Source organism: Antrostomus carolinensis, unplaced genomic scaffold (assembly GCF_000700745.2).
Source record: "Antrostomus carolinensis isolate BGI_N321 unplaced genomic scaffold, ASM70074v2 scaffold7484, whole genome shotgun sequence".
NCBI lineage: Eukaryota > Metazoa > Chordata > Aves > Caprimulgiformes > Caprimulgidae > Antrostomus > Antrostomus carolinensis.
The window spans coordinates 47,847-65,944 of NW_010310033.1; the positions used below are offsets into that span (position 1 = coordinate 47,847).

At 39.1% G+C, this 18,098-nt stretch overlaps 1 protein-coding gene across 2 annotated transcripts in view; it reads left to right on the plus strand.

The window, feature by feature from the left end:
* The window catches only part of FHL5 (four and a half LIM domains 5), a 26,764-nt gene extending 21,419 nt beyond the window's left edge, over positions 1-5,345 (plus strand). The window contains exons 4-6 of one of the 2 annotated variants that reach the window (XM_010166271.1): positions 999-1,168; positions 3,268-3,454; positions 4,828-5,345. In XM_010166271.1, coding sequence (XP_010164573.1) covers positions 999-1,168; positions 3,268-3,454; positions 4,828-4,979 — 509 coding nt within the window. In that variant the 3' untranslated portion in view covers positions 4,980-5,345. The remainder of the gene's footprint in view (positions 1-998; positions 1,169-3,267; positions 3,455-4,827) is intronic. The other variant, XM_029084565.1, reaches the window with a different exon arrangement.
* Positions 5,346-18,098: the final 12,753 nt, after the last annotated feature.

An 18,098-nucleotide genomic window follows, 5' to 3' on the forward strand; every position in this document is an offset into this window, starting at 1 on the left:
TGTCATCAGCTTCCTAGCTCTGTGTTGAGAAGACCCAGTAGGCAAAGACAATGAAGTCAGCCTTCTGATCATTGCAAGAAAGCTGCAAAGCTTTTATGTTTAAATATAACTAGTAGTTTCTGTCTCCACCAGACCCACAGTCCAGGAAACAGGTATTTCAGGATTAATCAGCTTCAGCAATACTCTTCTTTGTATGGAAAGAACAGTAAAGCACCTGGCACCTCTCTTTGCAGTGTTAGGGGAGGAAGTTATGGTGGAGAGTCACTGGAAAAATTATTCTCAGACATATGTGCATGTCTTAGACTTACACATCTACATTAACATGTAGAGGGCACCTGTACACAGAGCTAAGAGCTCTGAAACTCCTCTGGCAGACATTTGATTGAGCGACTTTCTGTCCTTGCGCTGTATCAAAAGCATCTATTTCAACATGGTAAAAAGAACTATTGATCCAGGACAGAGAGGATCAGCTATAAGAAGAAGCAGTGTAGTGTGCTTTATCACAGAAAAGATATTTACTTTTTTAAAAAATTACCATCTTAAACTGAATAAGATAATGCATTTATAAATGAAGGAGCCTTAGTTTAAGGAAGACAAAAGACAGGACATTAATAGATGTACTAAACCTCCAACTAATTAATCTTCGATTTATCAAAGTGCTGTGTACCTGAGCATTATCACTGAGTTGGCTGGCCTGAGAGAAACCCTGAGCAACTGAAGTGTGTCACAGCGAAGTAATCCTAAAAGATTCGTATAAGGACAGACTAAAAATCACAGTTTAGGCAATTTAGCAGGTCTTTTGCCAAGTGATCACATGGCGCTGAATGTGTTCTTGAAATTTCAAGTACATACTTAGAAACTCTATTAGATTGAGGATAAGTGCTTTCTTGGGTAATCCAATACTGGGATAGAAGATTAAAAACAGGAGTATTACTGACATTTAAAACTTATGTTATGAGGCTATACCTGGGGGCATTGTTCTCTTTGGTTTTTTGCAGGTTCCCGTAAAATGGAATTTAAGGGAAGTTCCTGGCATGAATCCTGTTTTGTTTGCCAGTATTGCCGGCAACCGTTGGGAACAAAACCATTGATCACCAAAGACAATGAGAATTACTGTGTGCCCTGTTTTGAGAAGCGATTTGCTCACCATTGTTACTCTTGCAAAAAGGTAATTAAACATGGAGTGGAAAAATTGCTCTAATGAGGTAATATTGCTCATGGGAGAAGGGGCTGGATCATGTAAAATGTCTAATGGACTAAGAGAGCAGAGTCTTCTTTTCAGCATCAGACATTGAAAGCCAACTGTGATAGTGTTTCCTGTCCCCTCTAGTTAAAGTTAATCTAAGCCTGATCATATTTGAAATAAACTTATTGACCAAAACAAATACTTTGGGGCTCTTTTGTTACCGATTGTAATTTTTAACCAAGGTTGGGTATTTCATGGAAATTTATGTAAAACCTTTCTTTCCTGATAATCTCTGATTTTGCCTTGATAAACATGCTTTCCCTTTCCATATCTTTTTCAGATATATTCACATGCATAATAAGCCACCTAAGCTGAGCAAAGCATTCACAGTCTTGCCTGTTTTTTTCTTGAAATATATCAAGCAATAATCAGTTTAAGTAATATTCAATTCTGATAATACTAATTCAGAGTCCTACTGTTTCAACACATGATGCTTCCCCTGTGGATGTCAGAAAGCTTGATTTCAAATGAGTTTTTCTTTTTTTTCTCCCAGATCCAAATAAATCAATTCATCCATCCCTCGATTTCTCATGTTTTAAAATGGTCTCTGTTTGATGAAAACACTCAAAGTTTCACACTATTCTAGTGTGATACTGTTCTCTAGAGAAATGTTTTAAGCTGCTTCTTATGGCAGAATTTAACTTTGGTACCTGTATTGATATGATTTTTTTTTCCACTTCATCAAATAACTTATAATTTCTGCAAATTTAAGATAAATTTAATGTTTTTCTGTAAACCTCTACCTCTAACAAAAGCTTCTAATTTAGGAAAAATCTGTTACCTGTTCTTTTTTTCAGTAGTTAAACTTTAGAAAGTACTTTTATATTTTCCTATGTCTCTACATCTAGCCTTCAGTTTGTATTAAATGATCACATGGGAAATATAGTAATTCTGCTCTATGTTTATGAGAGGCATTGAGGTTAGCAGCACTTACGTGAAATAACCAGGATTTACTCCTTAAAAAATCTAGGAATGCAAAGAATCCCCCTACATAATAGCTAAAATATTTTTACTACTTAAACTTGCACCAGTTCCCATAAATAAGAATTGAGCCCAAGAGATTAAATTGCCAAACTGGAGTCTTGAATTTTGTGCCAGAGATTTTGAGATTTTAATGGAAAAGCAAACGAGAGTTAGAGTCCAGTACTGGAATGCTAAGGGGATCGGGAACTGTTTAAGTTTTTTTATTGCCTGACAACACCCAGTATTATTCTTTATTTCCTTGAAATTCTGTTCCTCAGGGAAATTTGATGGTACCACTATTTTTCCTTAATTAAGTTCCTCCAACTTTTCCTCTTCCTGTTCCTCCATTCATTCACTGCCATGCATGTAACTTGACAGTAGAAACACTATCTTACAGCTCATCTTTATCTCTACAGAAATTTCTCTGTACAGTCTCTCACAACTTTTGTGAAAACAGCTCTTTACCACACATAATATAGAAGCCATAGAGCAACTGGAAATTTCCCTCTTCAGAAATAACCAGTGGAGAGCTGTGAGTGAGGTGCAGGGAAGAAGTTTGGTGACACTGATAAACACCATTTTTTCTTCTTCTGACAGTGTAGATCTCCTTCTGTCTCACTTCGCTCCTTTTCTGTCTTCTTACTTAAAATACGGTTTGTGAGACAGCAAAATGTCAGTTCCAGTTGGAGATTAGCTATAATCTCAGCATCAGTTCTCTCATCCACTGTCCATCACTGAGAATTGCTCTTCTGAGAGCATGCCTGATGCTAAGCTTTTATCTATATGTATAACAGAAAAATATCATAAACTAACCTGTTTATTACAAACCATGAGGTTATCCTGTGATAGAAAATCAAGAATAACAAACCAGAGGCATGTTCAGCTCTACTGCAGTTAGACAAATCAATATTCCAGATGAAAAACAGTTAATGTGACCACACTCTCTTGTGCATATGGTAAGAGAAAAAACAAGTGGAAGGACTTATGCAGGGTTTGGATAACCCTTCATGATTCACACTTATGTTTCGTTTCTCTGTCCTTGTTTGTCAATACAATAGGTAATAACTTCTGGCGGAGTGACCTACCATGACCAGCCTTGGCATAAAGAATGCTTTGTGTGTGCTGGATGTAAAACCCAGCTGTCTGGACAAAGGTTTATTTCCAAAGACGAGTATCCATACTGTGTAGACTGTTTCAGCAAATTATATGCTAAGAAGTGTGCTGCTTGCAAAAAACCTATTACAGGTGAGTCTTATCTTTTAGAGGGGACTAACTTTTTCACTGTGAGTGTGACAGGACACTGGAACAGGCTGCCCAGAGAGGTTGTGGAGTCTCCATCTCTGGAGACATTCAAAACCTGCCTGGACACATTCCTGTGTGACCTACTGTAGGTGATCCTGCTCTGGCAGGGGGTTTGGACTAGATGATCTTTCGAAGTCCCTTCCAATCCCTGACATTCTGTGATTCTGTGACTAGACACTGATGAATCATCAGTCTTTTCTCAAAGACCTTTACTTTAGAAAACAGCATTAAAAATACTCCCAGCATAATGAAAGACTGAGGAGTTAACTGCTAGAGAGACACTTTCCATCACATGTAACGTATCTTGCTAAGACGTACTGATCACATTTGTTACCTAGCTGCTGAGGAGTTCTTTTACGTGCTGAAAGGAGTTTCTCCATTGTTTGATTTAGTGCTTTCTGCACTAAAATTCATCCTTACAAATATTAAAAGAGGCACTTTTTGGCTCTTCCCAGGACAGTACACACAAATCCCTCATGTCCATAATTTCTTCAGATTTGTTTTTAAATATAAATGTGATCTGACTGGACATGAATTAACTCCCTGCTGATATGGCACACCTGTCAAATTAGAAAGCTTGCCAAATGCAACAAAGCTCCATTGCATGCATCCTTGTGTACTTAGGTGATTCATAATTATACATATAGGTCACTAGTCTATGAAAGCTGAAGTTTTCTGAGAGCATTTGCTGGTGTTCTGCACTGCAATTCTGTGCGGATTCAACTGTTGAAAAGTACTGCCTGACTTTACAGGAAAATTATGAATACTCAATCAAATGGGCATGATTTTACAAAAAAAAACCCAAAAAAATACCCCCCAAAAAATCAAACAACAAAACAAAAAAGCCCTAAAGACTCAAAACCTCAATATTTCATTTCAGACACTCATGCTAGGAACTCCATGATCTGGTAATTTCTGAAAGACTCTATCTTGAAGAAACTTAGGTGGAAATAATTAAATTTCACTCAGTGTGGTATAAAAACTATATGTGTCAACATATTGCAAGTAATTTTCATGATAGTTTGTTGGGAAGATAAGCAAACCTGCATGGACGTTCTAATGAATCTGTTGTGTTCAGAATTCATAATAGGATATGAAAACAAGCAAGTGACTTGTGGCTTAAAATATTTTTCACTGTATTTAATTTAAAAGTTTTTTTTTTCAATTCAGCCAACAAAAGATATTTCAGAGTATGGATTTTTGTTTGTCTGGTTTTTTGCTATATGAATGAGAACCTGATCATGCATCAACAATGTTGAATTTCTGAACCATGTCCAGAAATACTGGATTCACATCTTTCTTATAATCTCTTGCAGCTCTCGGAGGTGCCAAATTTGTCTCATTTGAAGAGCGCCAGTGGCATGGGGAATGCTTTAACTGTGTGAAATGCTCTGTCTCACTGGTGGGCCAGGGATTCCTCACTCAGCAGGATGATGTCCTTTGTCATGAATGTGGCTCTGCTTCATAGTTCCGTGGAGAGCTGTACAGCTGCTTTATTCTCACTCTGTAACAATGTATTTCATTACTCTGCAGTAAGAAAACCATATAAAATGTATAACAGTTATTTAGTCATTCAAATAACCTTCCAACAGCAGTTTAATTCTATCATAGTTCTCAACTGCTTATAAAAAAATTAAACATACCCAGGCTGGTTAAGAAAATAATGCAGAAAAGATTCATGTATATTTTAAATCTAACTACAGTATGTTTCTCCTTGTAACACACTGCACTCTGCTGTTAGAAACTTTAAAATTTACATTTCATCTCCCATGAACCAAGGAGGATTGTGAAAAGTCTATATGGCATATGACTAATGATGAAGCATTAGCACTGCTTCACAGACGTAGACCTTGGTGTGGAAAGCTGGACGTGCATTTTTTTATATTGGATCAAAACACTGATGACAGCAACTTGTAAATATCAACATCCTCCATACTTTAGGTAAAAAAGCTGCTGACAAAGCAGGCAGTAAGTGGGAGGAGGGGATACTTTTACACAGAGGGCCATGGAATCAGAGAGGCCCATTACAGGGCCAGATAAAAGAAAAAAGGGTCCTTTTCCTCTCCTTACTGAGATTGCTCCTCAGAAACATATTATTTAGTCATCAAAAAAACTGAGTCATAGGTCCTTTCCCAAAATCTGTTAACTGTACTTAATTTTTCCAGCATTACTGCTTTAGAACATAAAGAAATCCATATTTTGAGCTGCTGTAAGAGGTGAGGATTGCCCAAGATTGGATAGCATTGTTGTACACTTTTCCATAGCTAATATGCCTTATGATTCTATCTCCATTGTCTTCACTAGACATTCAAATAGACTCATAACACAAATGATTTTTTTAAGAGACACAAGGGCCAACTCATACTTGTCCCTTCGACCTTGTACTTTTCCTCCCCTCAAAACCCACTTAGGAGCAATCAAAGCACTCTTAACGGCCTTACCATTTCCACCCTGCTGGGTCTTTGATTCACAGTCTACCCCTTTTCTTCTAAATGCCTGCAGTATGTGACTCATTTTGCCATGTGCCACATGCATTTGCCAATATTATGTCAAGAAGTGGTAATGCTGTCATTGTAAGCTAAGAAGCCCTCGCTTGTAGTACAAGGTATTAGTTTCTAGGTAGCTGGCTTTGAGGAGGTTATATGTGCTTGCTGAGCTTCAGCGCTCACATGTCTATTATTAAAGGTAATCTAGAGCTGGGTTACAAGTATTACTCTTCTTCCTTCTTCCATACTGTGTCTCACAGTGGCCTGATTCATGTTACAGTGTCTGTACCAGGCCCTTGTGAACTGTAAAGTGATATTAAGAATGGCAGATTCTGCACCACTCAGCACTGTTTTAGTCTTCATCTTACATGTCCTTAAGTCATACATTCTCCTTTAAACTCTGATCTTAAGTGCAGAGAGTTATTTAGCTGACCTGAGTGGGGTTTACTTATACTGAAGACAGCCATTACTTTAGGTCAAAAAATGAAAAAAAAAGAAAAAGAAAAAAAAAAAGAATGTGTGCGCATAGCTATGCCAGAGCTGAACTGCCGTGGCATAAAATCAATGTGGATAATGACTGACCAACAAGTACATAGCAATCTGTTTTTCAGTCAATAAAATATTGATCTTTTGCTCTATGTGGTGTTCATCTTTGTTTTTCAGTTTCTTCTTTCATGGCAGCTTTTATTGCAGTCTAGAGTTTGATTAGTTTATGTCTTTTCATTTTATCCCAGCTGATTCCTTTCGTATTTTCACATTTTATGTGGCTCATACAGGTTCTTGGTAAGACTTGGATTCCCATAAATAAAAATATGTTTCATTGCCTTAAAAATATATGTATCTATACATACACATATATAGCGGTTCACAGTTACATATGATGTTCTAAAAACTGAGTTACCAGAAATTAGCCCATTAGTAAATATTAATTGTCTTAAATTTTTAAATTAAAATGATGAATCTCCAGATGTAGGCTTGTCTATGGGGTGTACCTTTTGTTTGTGTGTGAAAAAAACATTCAGCAAATTGCAAGAATGTGGTCTGAGCCCTTTATTCAGTCTTGTCTGAACAATCTTCCAGCTTAATTACAAACTGACGCAAGAATTACCAGACAGAGTCCTAAGACATGACATAGTCACAGGTCAGACCAACTGATCGTGATAATCCCTATCTTCCAGTCTTAACATTTAGGAAAATGAAATTCTTCTCTGACTCATCAACTAATTATATTTTTAGAAATACCAACTGAATTATTTATTTCTCCTGCAGTAAATACACTACAGTCAAATCTGAAGCTGAGCATTTTCACTTCAGAGTAGAAGAAGAAATAAACATCATTACTATAAATAGTTCAAATAAAAGTTATATTAGGTATCAGATTGATATTTCCTAGTCTCTATCACCAGTTTACCAATGCCTAAACATAAAGTAATACTCTGCATAATTTGGGTCACCTATACTTATGCAGAGGAAATCCAGCTTGAATAGAACAAGAAGGAATAGTGTGCCTCTGTGGAGGATGGTAGATCATGGAAGGGATTAGACAGCTACTATAAGCCAAGAGACTACATATGGCTCAAGAACAAAGGCAAGTATACTCCTTATGACTGGAAATTGGAAATTAGAAGGCTGTTGCTGCTGCTGAGCAGTGATGCTCCAGGAGAGCCTCTTTCCAGAACCAAGAGGGGAACAACTATGTGGTCAATTTTAAAGTGATGCTTGATCAGTGTGTTAAATGGCGTATATAACATGATTGCCTGGGATAGCAAAGCACTGGGCAAAATGAACCAGATGGTCAGCTTCACTCTTAGTTGCTAACATCTGATTTACCACAGGATGATCAAGGTACAGACTCCAGTGCAGTTCAATTTTCTTTAATAGATTCCAGAGGACGAAAGTTTGAGAGATTTATTTTAAGTCAATTTTTTTTTAAGTCAAGTGCTATTCTTTAACATTGTACTGTTTTATTTTAAAATATATCTAGTTCTTCCCTGTGTATTAGCTGCCCAGCTCTAAGGTAATCATACTGCTTTTGTTATGGTCAAGCTCAATTATCCTGAGGTGCAGTGATGTCTCTAATGCCCTGATCACATCTCCACTGTACTCAGAGTTATCCCAAGGGACTGGGAGGGAGGCTGACATTTGTGACTGACTTCTGAAGAGTGAAGCAGATGCCCTGTTACCTCCCTCCATGCTTAAGGCTAAAGTTTAATTTCTTTGACCACTGCTTAATTGTCGGAGAGCTCCCAGAGAGAACATGCTTAAAATACAAAAACAAGCCCTGCAGTGTTGTTACCAAGCGACCCTTCTCTACTCATATTTCTGAATGTCACATTTTTCACTCCAAGACAAGTTCATATAGTGAGAGCAAGATATCAGCCTTTTCCTGGACTCCTACTTTTAAAATCCAGGCATGTTTCCAGTGGATGTTGTAGCAGGCAACATAGAGCAGCAGCAACACTGGAAGCCAGGATCACTTCCCTGCATTTCACAGGCAGAGCCACATGCTCTAGACTCATGGCTTATGTCCAGGATGAAACCTAAACACCCTCCATTCTCTCTCATTGTCCTCTGGTTTTCTGGAAAAAAGATCTGTGAATTTAGGCTGGGGAAGAGTTAGGGCATAGTCTGGCTATATCAGTGAAGTGGGTGTCACATCACAGGGTAGTTTTTCTGTAGTATTTCAGCACATGCAAGTTCAACTGGTCTTTGCACTCTACCAGTGGGTATTGTCCCAGGCTTTCCTCATGGTAAGAGTGTCTCAGTGCAACCACAGCAGCATTAGGAGTGGAATGGTAAGGTTTTGCAAGGCTTTCTGGACCTGTGGTTTCAAACACAACATGGGCCCCACTATATTGACCAGTAATTTCAGTACCTGGCCAAAGTTTTGGAATCTCACTTGATTTAATAGAATGGATGCAAAACAGTTTATTTTATTCTAGGACAACAAGTAAAAACATGGTGACATTTATACAATGACAGATATCAATAGTTGAAAGAAAGTAATGTCAAATGGAAGTGGAAGCTGGGAGATATTTTTGTAAACAAAAAAGTTGGATGGGATTCAAGTCTAAAGCCAGAACAAACTTGTTTACCAATCAAGCAGGAAGGCTGCCATAAATCAAATACATACTTGTTAATAATATCTCAAAGAAAATGTGTGTGCATGCATGCATACTTGTCCACCCTCAAATTGACAATACTTGAATGGACTGAGACACAGGAAACCTGGCAACTTAAACCAATGGACAAAACATCTAATGTGGTTATAGACTACTATTTCCAAACAGAAATTTCAGTTCACCATATTCAGAAGTAGCAGGTACAAGTACTTTGGTAGAAAAAGAGGACAGATAAGACTTTTGGAGGACAGATATGGCTGCATACAAGGATGTAACACAGAGATGTTATCCAATTGACAATACATGGCTGCAGTGGACAATCTAGAGTTTTGACCTGAGTCATTAAGCTTTCCTTAGCTTGTTAGAGAGAACACTAGTCCAATAGTGTCCATTTAAATATTTCTATAGAGTTTCATCCTGTATTTTTCACCCAAAGTCCTTACTGGGTCTCCTTGAAGATGAGGCCAGACAGGAGTATCTCTACAGCACAGTCACACAGATATGCACAATAGCTAGCAAACACAGCCCATAAGAACCTGGATTTGCTCAGTGAAAACTAATTCAATGTCAGAAGAACAACTGCTGAACATTACATCCTACCTAATAAACTTTATCTCTGTCTTGGATATAATTCAATATCTGTTTTTATCAACTTGTACCTCTGCTGCATGGTTTTACTGACGTCTCCAGTAAGATATACAAGAGTGTAGGTGCTCACCTGATTCACTGCAGATGTTTTAGCACTGACTGAATTACTAAGTTACTGCATACAAGAAGCTGTACTACCACCACATCTCTGAAAAACAGGAGCCATGACTGCCTCTCATGCATAGTCTGCGTGAGGCTTTGATAACGAATCACATCAAAATAACAAACACTCAGCTCCTGCCTCTAGTCTGGGCACAGATACAAAGCTGACCATCAAAATACTCAGACAAGATCACTTACAGAGCAAGCAAAGGAGCATGGCCTCAGACTTAACTGAGTCAAGCAAAAAAATACCTATCAAAATCAAGAAACAATTAGGCAAGCTTTATGAGGTTCAGATGTTTCACTCCAGTGCCAGTATCTCAGCACTCTCTGAAGTCACTTGTTAGCATTCACCCAATGCTTCATGTCCTGATCATCCTCAGGTGCATTCCTATAATTTCCACTTGTGACCAGGAGAGCAGTTTACTGTGAAAGGACCTCAGTCTAGCACAATGGTCCACCCTCAGCAATCTCCTGGGTGATGTATTAAACAGAGGATTGTCTCAGATGGAGGTAACAAAATCCAAACAGCCTTAGATAGTTGCCCATATTTGAACCCCAGTGCCTAGCTTAGAGTACTTTTATAGCAAAGCTGTACCTCAGGTAGCCATATCCACATTGTTCCTGGATGAAGATCCTCATTTGACCATCTCTGTCTTCACCCTAGACTTTGGTTTAGCTTTTGCTAGACCAATTATCAAATAAATAAATAAATAAATAAATAAATAAATACAATTTCTTCCATCTGAGCACAGCTTTCCTTGATTAAAAAAAAATACAGTGCAAAATAATGTAAACAGTTTATCCAGTTCTGATGAATTACATTTTTTGTTGTTCTTGATTCCCAAAGGAAAAAAAAATATAGACTACTTGTTTCTTGAGAACAAGCTCTTTGCTTATAAAATAAGCAAATCAAACCCTTAGTCAAACATTTTCATTGGAAGGACAGCAATCTGAGTAGAAATTTCTGGCTATGAAAGTAGACGGCCGTAAAAGGCTGCTAATGTGAGGACTAGGAGTTACCTTAAATAACAGAAAAATTGATAACAAATCTGTAACAGAAATGGTAACCTAGCATGTACCTTGTGAGCCTGTGACAGAGGACCAAGCTCAGGACACCAGTCTCTTGTTGGGGGCCAGCCTGGAGAAGTGACAAGCTGGGGAACCCCAATGTCACATTCTGATGTTTTTAAACATTTGGATTTCTTTAACCTCTAACTCTTGAATTTCCTGGCTTTCTCACAATAGCCATCTTATTCCTTGTTAGCTTGATTCTTTTTTAATTGCTACAAAATCCTTATTGTCATCTTAACTCTTAACTCACTGGAAAGTAAACCGACTCTGATTGAATTTTTGAGGGGGCAATGTCTGTTACTGGTTACCAAGATCTTCGATTCGTGTTTTCACTTGGCTATAAAACACTGTCAAAGTTAAATGCTTTGAGCTGAGCTCTGTGCCAAACTTTCTCAGGACAGTTCTTGTTTTCCTCTTCCCCTTTTTCATTTTCATCCCCAGCAGATTTCAGTCAACAGCATCTTAAAGTTCACAAAACAAAACACAGGAACAAATATAATGTTTACCCTGTACTAAAGAACCCTGAGCCTTTTCTTTGGGGAGTTCTGGTACTTTACTTGATTTTGGCTCAGGAACTTAATTGGAAACAAAAAGGAAAGCTTTTTCTCATGGACATGTCTCCTGCCATCCCCACAAAAAAAGACTTGTCCCAGTTACATCTCTTCAGCATTGAGGAATTGCAGACACATTTCTCACAATGCAAATATGTGGTCTAGGTACTACATGCTCGGTGACAACCACCCACTTGTAAGCATTTTAGGTTGGGTACATGTTCCAGTTTCTCAGCTGTAAAATGAAGATAACTCCCCATCTTGGAGGAATCAAGTTAGTTAATTGTAAAAATTGATCCATCTAAAGCACTGTCACAGCAGAGTGCTGGTGACCAATGTGACGAGCTCAACCTCTGAGTAAAACTGCCAGTTCTATCTTCAGAATACCTTTCAGCATGGAGCCACATAGAGAGCAGTGCGGCGAGTCCCAAATATAGGACAGTGCTCACTGTGAGAGCATGATCCATTCTGCCTGGGGAATGGGGAATGGGTTCCCTAGGAAAATAGTAATTATGGGCCATTTTTCTTGAATTTGTGCTATGTGGGAGAGGTAAAGTTGCCACAGAGGTAGCTCTAATTCAGTGTCTCACTGGGATCAGAGACAAGCTCTGAAAAGTCTAACCCAAATTAGCCAGAATTAGTCACTTTTATTTTCATTTAATATTTTTGGCAACCAGCCAAAGCCCACAAGGTTTTTCAAAAGAGGGCTTTAGCAGGATTTCTGCCCTCTGTCCATGCCAAGAGGGAGCAGAGGGTTGGCCACGGTGCCCAAGCAGCCCTTCCCACCAGCCCCCACTAGACGTCACAGCACTGTGGCCTCTTGGCCTGTGTCCACTCCAATGCAAACTGACACTGAACACAAAACTTCATAAACCTTTATAGTTACATGAATCCAATCAAGTTTCCCTCACTTCTGAGGCAGGGATGTGCCCTGTGGATTCAGGCTCACAGTACATTTAGAATGTGCTGCCTCAGAAATGAAGCGATACTTATTTTCTGGATTTATTAACACTTGCCTGCTCCTCCTGTTGATGTGCTACTGTCAGGCTCGGTGACAGGAGGTGCGCTGGATCCAGTTGCCTCTCTCCTCCTAAAGCGACCCCCACTGATTTACACAGAGCTGTTTCTGGAAGTTGGAGATTTCCCATCAGAAAGAAAACCACAGGGCTGTTGTCTACAGAGGAAAGAGTCTACCAGAACGTAAGGCTGTGATACTGCCCTTTATGGGCACCTAATTGGTTCTCATTACTGGAATTGAAGTCACTCTGTGTGATGAAAAGCAATGGTCAAGGGTGGAAATTCAGCTGCAACTACAGTCTGATAGTTAAACAAGAGTAACTTAGACCTGACAGAACTACTAAAGAGGAATTTAGGCTTAACAGGATTCTTGCCTTGCTTCTCTTTTCCTCAGAGGCTTAGGCAGTTTGCTGCATTCCTGCTACAGAAACAATTGCTGTTGTTTCATTGTGGGGCAGGACCAAGGTCACATCCTTGTTCTACCCTTCACACTTACTGGCTGACAGCCAGAGCATCCACCAAGCTGGGATTTGCACTCTGTACCAAACAGAGAACTTGATTCAAGGGAAGGTAGCTGGCAGGCACATTACCATCTTACACCTCTTTTTTACTGCCTAAAACAATAATATACCATCTAGCAGAACAGCACATGCTTTTTCTTTCAAGCATGATATCCAACAGACTGTTAGTGCAATGGTAAAGACTGCTAAATAGCCTGCTATCTGCAATGGATGTGATAAAAAAAACATATCCCAGACACCAATGTTTGTTTCCAGCCACCTCATCTAGGTTTACAAAGTCTGTGTTGCACTACCTAAATTGCAAGGACCTCACTGTCCCAAAGAATCATGATAGGCTTCCTTTTAGGAGGCACAGAGAGGCTGCATGATCAAAAATCAGGATTCACAGGAGCCATTGGACTGAGTGGCCGAGTATCTCAATTATTCAAAATTAAATATTGCTGGGATGGTTACAGGCTAGGTCACAACACCCACTTCCAATTCATTAACGGCAGAAAAGCAACACATGTTTTTCTCTGGGATTCAAAGCTGTGAAAGCTCTACCAAGATATGTAAGCACTCTACCAAGCATTTCAAGCAAACACAGCCTTGACAGAAGGACATTTGTGCATTACCAGTCTTCTAGGCATGAGAACTCAGCAACGACCATGGTCACCAGGAACATGAAAAACCCAGTGTCAACTCTCTTCTTCATCCAGTTTGGGTTAAGGATTTAAACTTCCTCAAGGAAGTTCCCTGTCCTGAGCACTGGTTATTTGTGCATTCTGAAATCGAGAAAAGTGCCACATTTCTTGCTGAAGAAACGTTCCTATTACATAGTATAATTAAATATTCATTGGTTCAAATATGTGAGAAGAGCTTTATCATACATAGTCATGTTGCTCAGTTGGGAAATCTGGAGTATCCATTTCCAGCTGCAGCAAATGAGAAGATTCGCCCTGTGACCATATCAACCAGCCCCAAGAGTCAGACACAGATTTGTTGGGATGCAGCTTTTCCAGCTTCTGCAGACGTTCATACAATAGGGCAAGGGCATTGTTAGCTTCTCTCCTCTCAAGACTGCACTATGGGCATCATGGTACAAATTCAGCTGAGAGATCCCCTCCAAAAACAACACAGAACCAGATTCAGCACAGTGGTGCACATTCGGGGTTATTAATCGGTAATATTGGCTGTAACATTCTGAGCAATTCACTTTATTTTCTCAGAACAGTAGATGTGGTGGTTTCACTTGGCTAGCAGCCAAACACAGCCACTTGCTCACTCTCTCCCCTGCCACAGAGAACAGTGTAGAGAATTGGAGGGGTAAGGGTAAGGAAACTTGTAGGTTGAGATAAGAACAATTTAATAACTGAAATAAAATAAAATTTAACATAATACTTATAATAATAGTGGTAATAAAATATACAAATGAGTGATATACAGTTCAATTGCTCACCACCTGCTGACCAAGCCTGGCCCTTTCTTGGATAACAGTCCCTGAGGACTGACAATCCCAAAACCAAAACCACAATCCTGGAAGTGCAAGAGCCCGAGTAAGAGGCAGAGAGAGACAACCTCCACAAGAGAGACAGACCTTCATTCATATACTGAACATGATATTATATGATATGGAATATCTCATTAGTATATCTAAATGCCAATCTAGCTTACTAATTTTAATATTCCTCACCTTCCTTAGACCTTGTACCTATAGGTTAGCAAAACGCAAAGTCCTTCGACTTCCAGTGACAACAGAAAGCACTAGTATGTTATCAACATTCTTCTCATAATGAACCCTATGCTGAAACCAAAATACAGCTCTAGGCTTCTAAAAATAAACCTAGCTCTGTCCCAGCTAAAAACCAGCACACATGGGAAGCAAGAAATTTACCTTATTCGTAGATATTACCAATAACATTATGATTTCAAATGTTGGCCCTGATGGGAACCATCTTTCTCCTGAGGAGTAGTAGAGAAGTTGGTTTGCAGAGGTACTGCTGGACATCCAGAAGCTGGAACAGTGGCAAGGTGGGAGGTCCTTTCATAGGGGCAGAAGTTTGTCATGTTCTACATCTGATCAAATGACCTGAGAGCTCCTTTTGCACCATGTTCCCATAGGCACTCCGGAGGTGGTGATTCATAGATTTTACCAGGCAACTGGGAAACCTTTCAAACATTTCTACTTTCTGCTTCTTGTTCTATGGGGCCAGATGGGAATTTTAAAATTACATAGAATTGAAACAGTCAAGAATAACTCTCAATCGGTCTGTTCTGGGAGGAATTGCTGGGTTAAGAAGGATTACTTTTATTCTATTGTATGATTGGATAATATAGAAATAGACTGTCCTTAACAATATCCCTGGTGGGTACTAAGGTGGATAGAACTAGTAACAGCTGGATGAAAATTTCCCAAATACAACAGTATGGTGTAAGCAACAGAAGAAGGGTGTATTAACAGAGAAATAAACCCAGTAATAACTAACAGAATGAGACAGAAAATAAATAGGTCTGTTATAGCTAGCTCCAGCTTTATTTATCAGAATAATCCTTGTAAGTACTGAACCAAAGGCATGTATGTAATCCCTCTGAATATCAAATATTAAACATGCAGACTATGTTCTAAGAGTGACAAGCATAGCAACAGAAACGTGAAAGGGAGCAAATGAAATATAGTAAAATAAGAGTAATACATCAATCAGTATTGACAGCAAAACTTCCTTATATTAAAATGATGTAGCAATTTAGTTATGGAAAGATGATGTTAAATCCAAAGGCTTGTGACAGAATAAGGTATTAAAAGGAATAATCTTTGGCCCTAAAAAAGGAAATAAATATCTAAAAAGCAAAGTCTTTTATTCTATATGACTATCCTATATTTTATTGTTTATTGTATTGTCATAACAGTCCTTGGGTGACATGTAAATGCAATAAAATATCATAAAAATTTAAAATGCATTTTTGCCTATAAATCATTTATATACTTTCAGCATACCTAGTATTTGCATCACTTAGGCCACATGCAGTAGAGTCTCTGTAGATGCCTATCATTATAATCCAGGCTAACTAAGATTATTTTCAGTTGATGAAAACATTTTGTGTTATCACATAGATATCCTTATCTTGTTAACTGGAGAAATGGGTAAGTATGTGTGTGCATTTATTTCTCACTTCTCCAATAGCCTTCATAAACAAAGAAGGGAGTTTTCTTTGTTCCAGTGAGTCTACAAAAAGCAAGTCCTTCAATTTTTTTTAGTCCTGTGCCTAACAGAAATAGGACAAAATTTTAAAGAGGTTTTGGCTACCCTACCTTATGGTCACACTCACAGTTACAAACTCAGTCCTCAGTGACATGGAAAAGGTCAGGAGAGCTGGGTTTGCACCTACACAATTTAGAGAAAATGGCTTCTTCATTCATGTACAGAAGATCTCAGTCAGACAGCAATAATCCCATCTTACTTCACTGCACGCAAGTATGGCTCATCAGGATGCATGCAGCTTGCACAGCTTCTCTGCAGTTATACAGCACACAGGGAAGCATGAAAGTTATCAGGACAGATAAGCAAGACTGCTTTTAAACCACCAGGTAACAATCCATCCTCTGCTGTGTTCAAATAAGTCCATGATATATTATCTACCACTGAAGTTGCAGGTGTAGTCTATGACACAGTGTGTGCCAGCCACATGGGATGGCTCAGAGATGAGCGCACTCATCCTGACCTGGTCATACAAAGCTCCCACAGCAGCCCCCCGCTGTCCTGCACATCAAGCTGGTGCTGAACCAGCCTTCCAGAGTGCATTCTCCAGTGAACTCAAAAAACTGATTTGTCAGGTCAGGAAAGAGAGAGGGTGGCTCTGACAGGCTTAATGGAAAACCAGTCTGAGTGGCTTTTACACTCTTCACATCATTCCTCAGGAGTGACCAGAAACTCACCTTTCAGCATGAAGAAGCAGAAATGCAAGTCATTTGCCATCATCCTTTACAAATTCAAAACTCACTAAAGAAAGCTGTTGAATTATATTAGAGTTGGTTAAACATCACCTCCAGTGCAGTAGTTTTCTCTCCTACCACAGGAATCTGTCATTCATGTGCCAGTCAGGTCAGCTTATAATACCTCTCACAAAGGGCTCTTCATAGAGCCCATCATTTACATCCTGCCTAACTCCAATTAAGTTCATTATTAAGTTCATGACAAAGCATGTGCTACTTTCTTGGAAACAGTAAGTAATCAATGTGATGCACTTTTGCCACTTCTACATTTCCCAGGCTGAAACTACAACACAGCGTCATTCTAGCTGCTAAAAAGAAACCTAGTTCTGTTTCAGCTGAAAACCAGGATGGGTTAAAAGTCATCTCTCTTGAAACAAAGTTGCTTAGTGTTACTAAGCATGATAGTGTTACTACACGATATTTGACAGATGTATTGAGGAGACCATTCCACAGTGAGATAGCACTCCTACATCTGTGGGGTCCAGAGAGGTTCCTGTTGCTCTGGAGAGCTGTGTCTTGCTTCATCTGCCTGAGCAGAGGAGGAAGCCCAGGCTCTGGAAGGGGCCCACATCAGAGCATAAGTGTAGTCACTGCAAAGGAAGGTGCTCAAAACAGCATGGAAAAACTTCAACTCCTCCCTCTGCACGAAGGAAAAAATGATAGTATCACATAATGAAATGGACAGGCTAAGGGAGAAAGGATAGAATAAAATGTTTCAGAAATAAGAATGAATAGAGACCTGCAACCCAAGCCCAAAAGTTTGATTGGAAAAGACATTTTCCCAGGTACAAAACAAAAAATTATTTAATGTAATCATCTCATTTTTTCAAAAAGAAACGAAAAAAACCCATATACATAAAAGTCGTATTCTAACTTATCACAAGCTGCTGCATGACTTTTTGAGTGTAGAGCCTTCAATCCTAAGGCTGAGCAGAAGGCAGGGAGGACCCTGTCCCACCAGCGGCAAACAGCTCCTCTCCCAGCTGAAAGAAAAGAGAAAGAAAAAGCAAAGAGGTCTCGTAGGAGGAGAAGGGGGAGGAAAAGTAAAGAACTACCATTTCATTGGTCTGGAAGTAGCTGCTGATGCAGTTGTTCA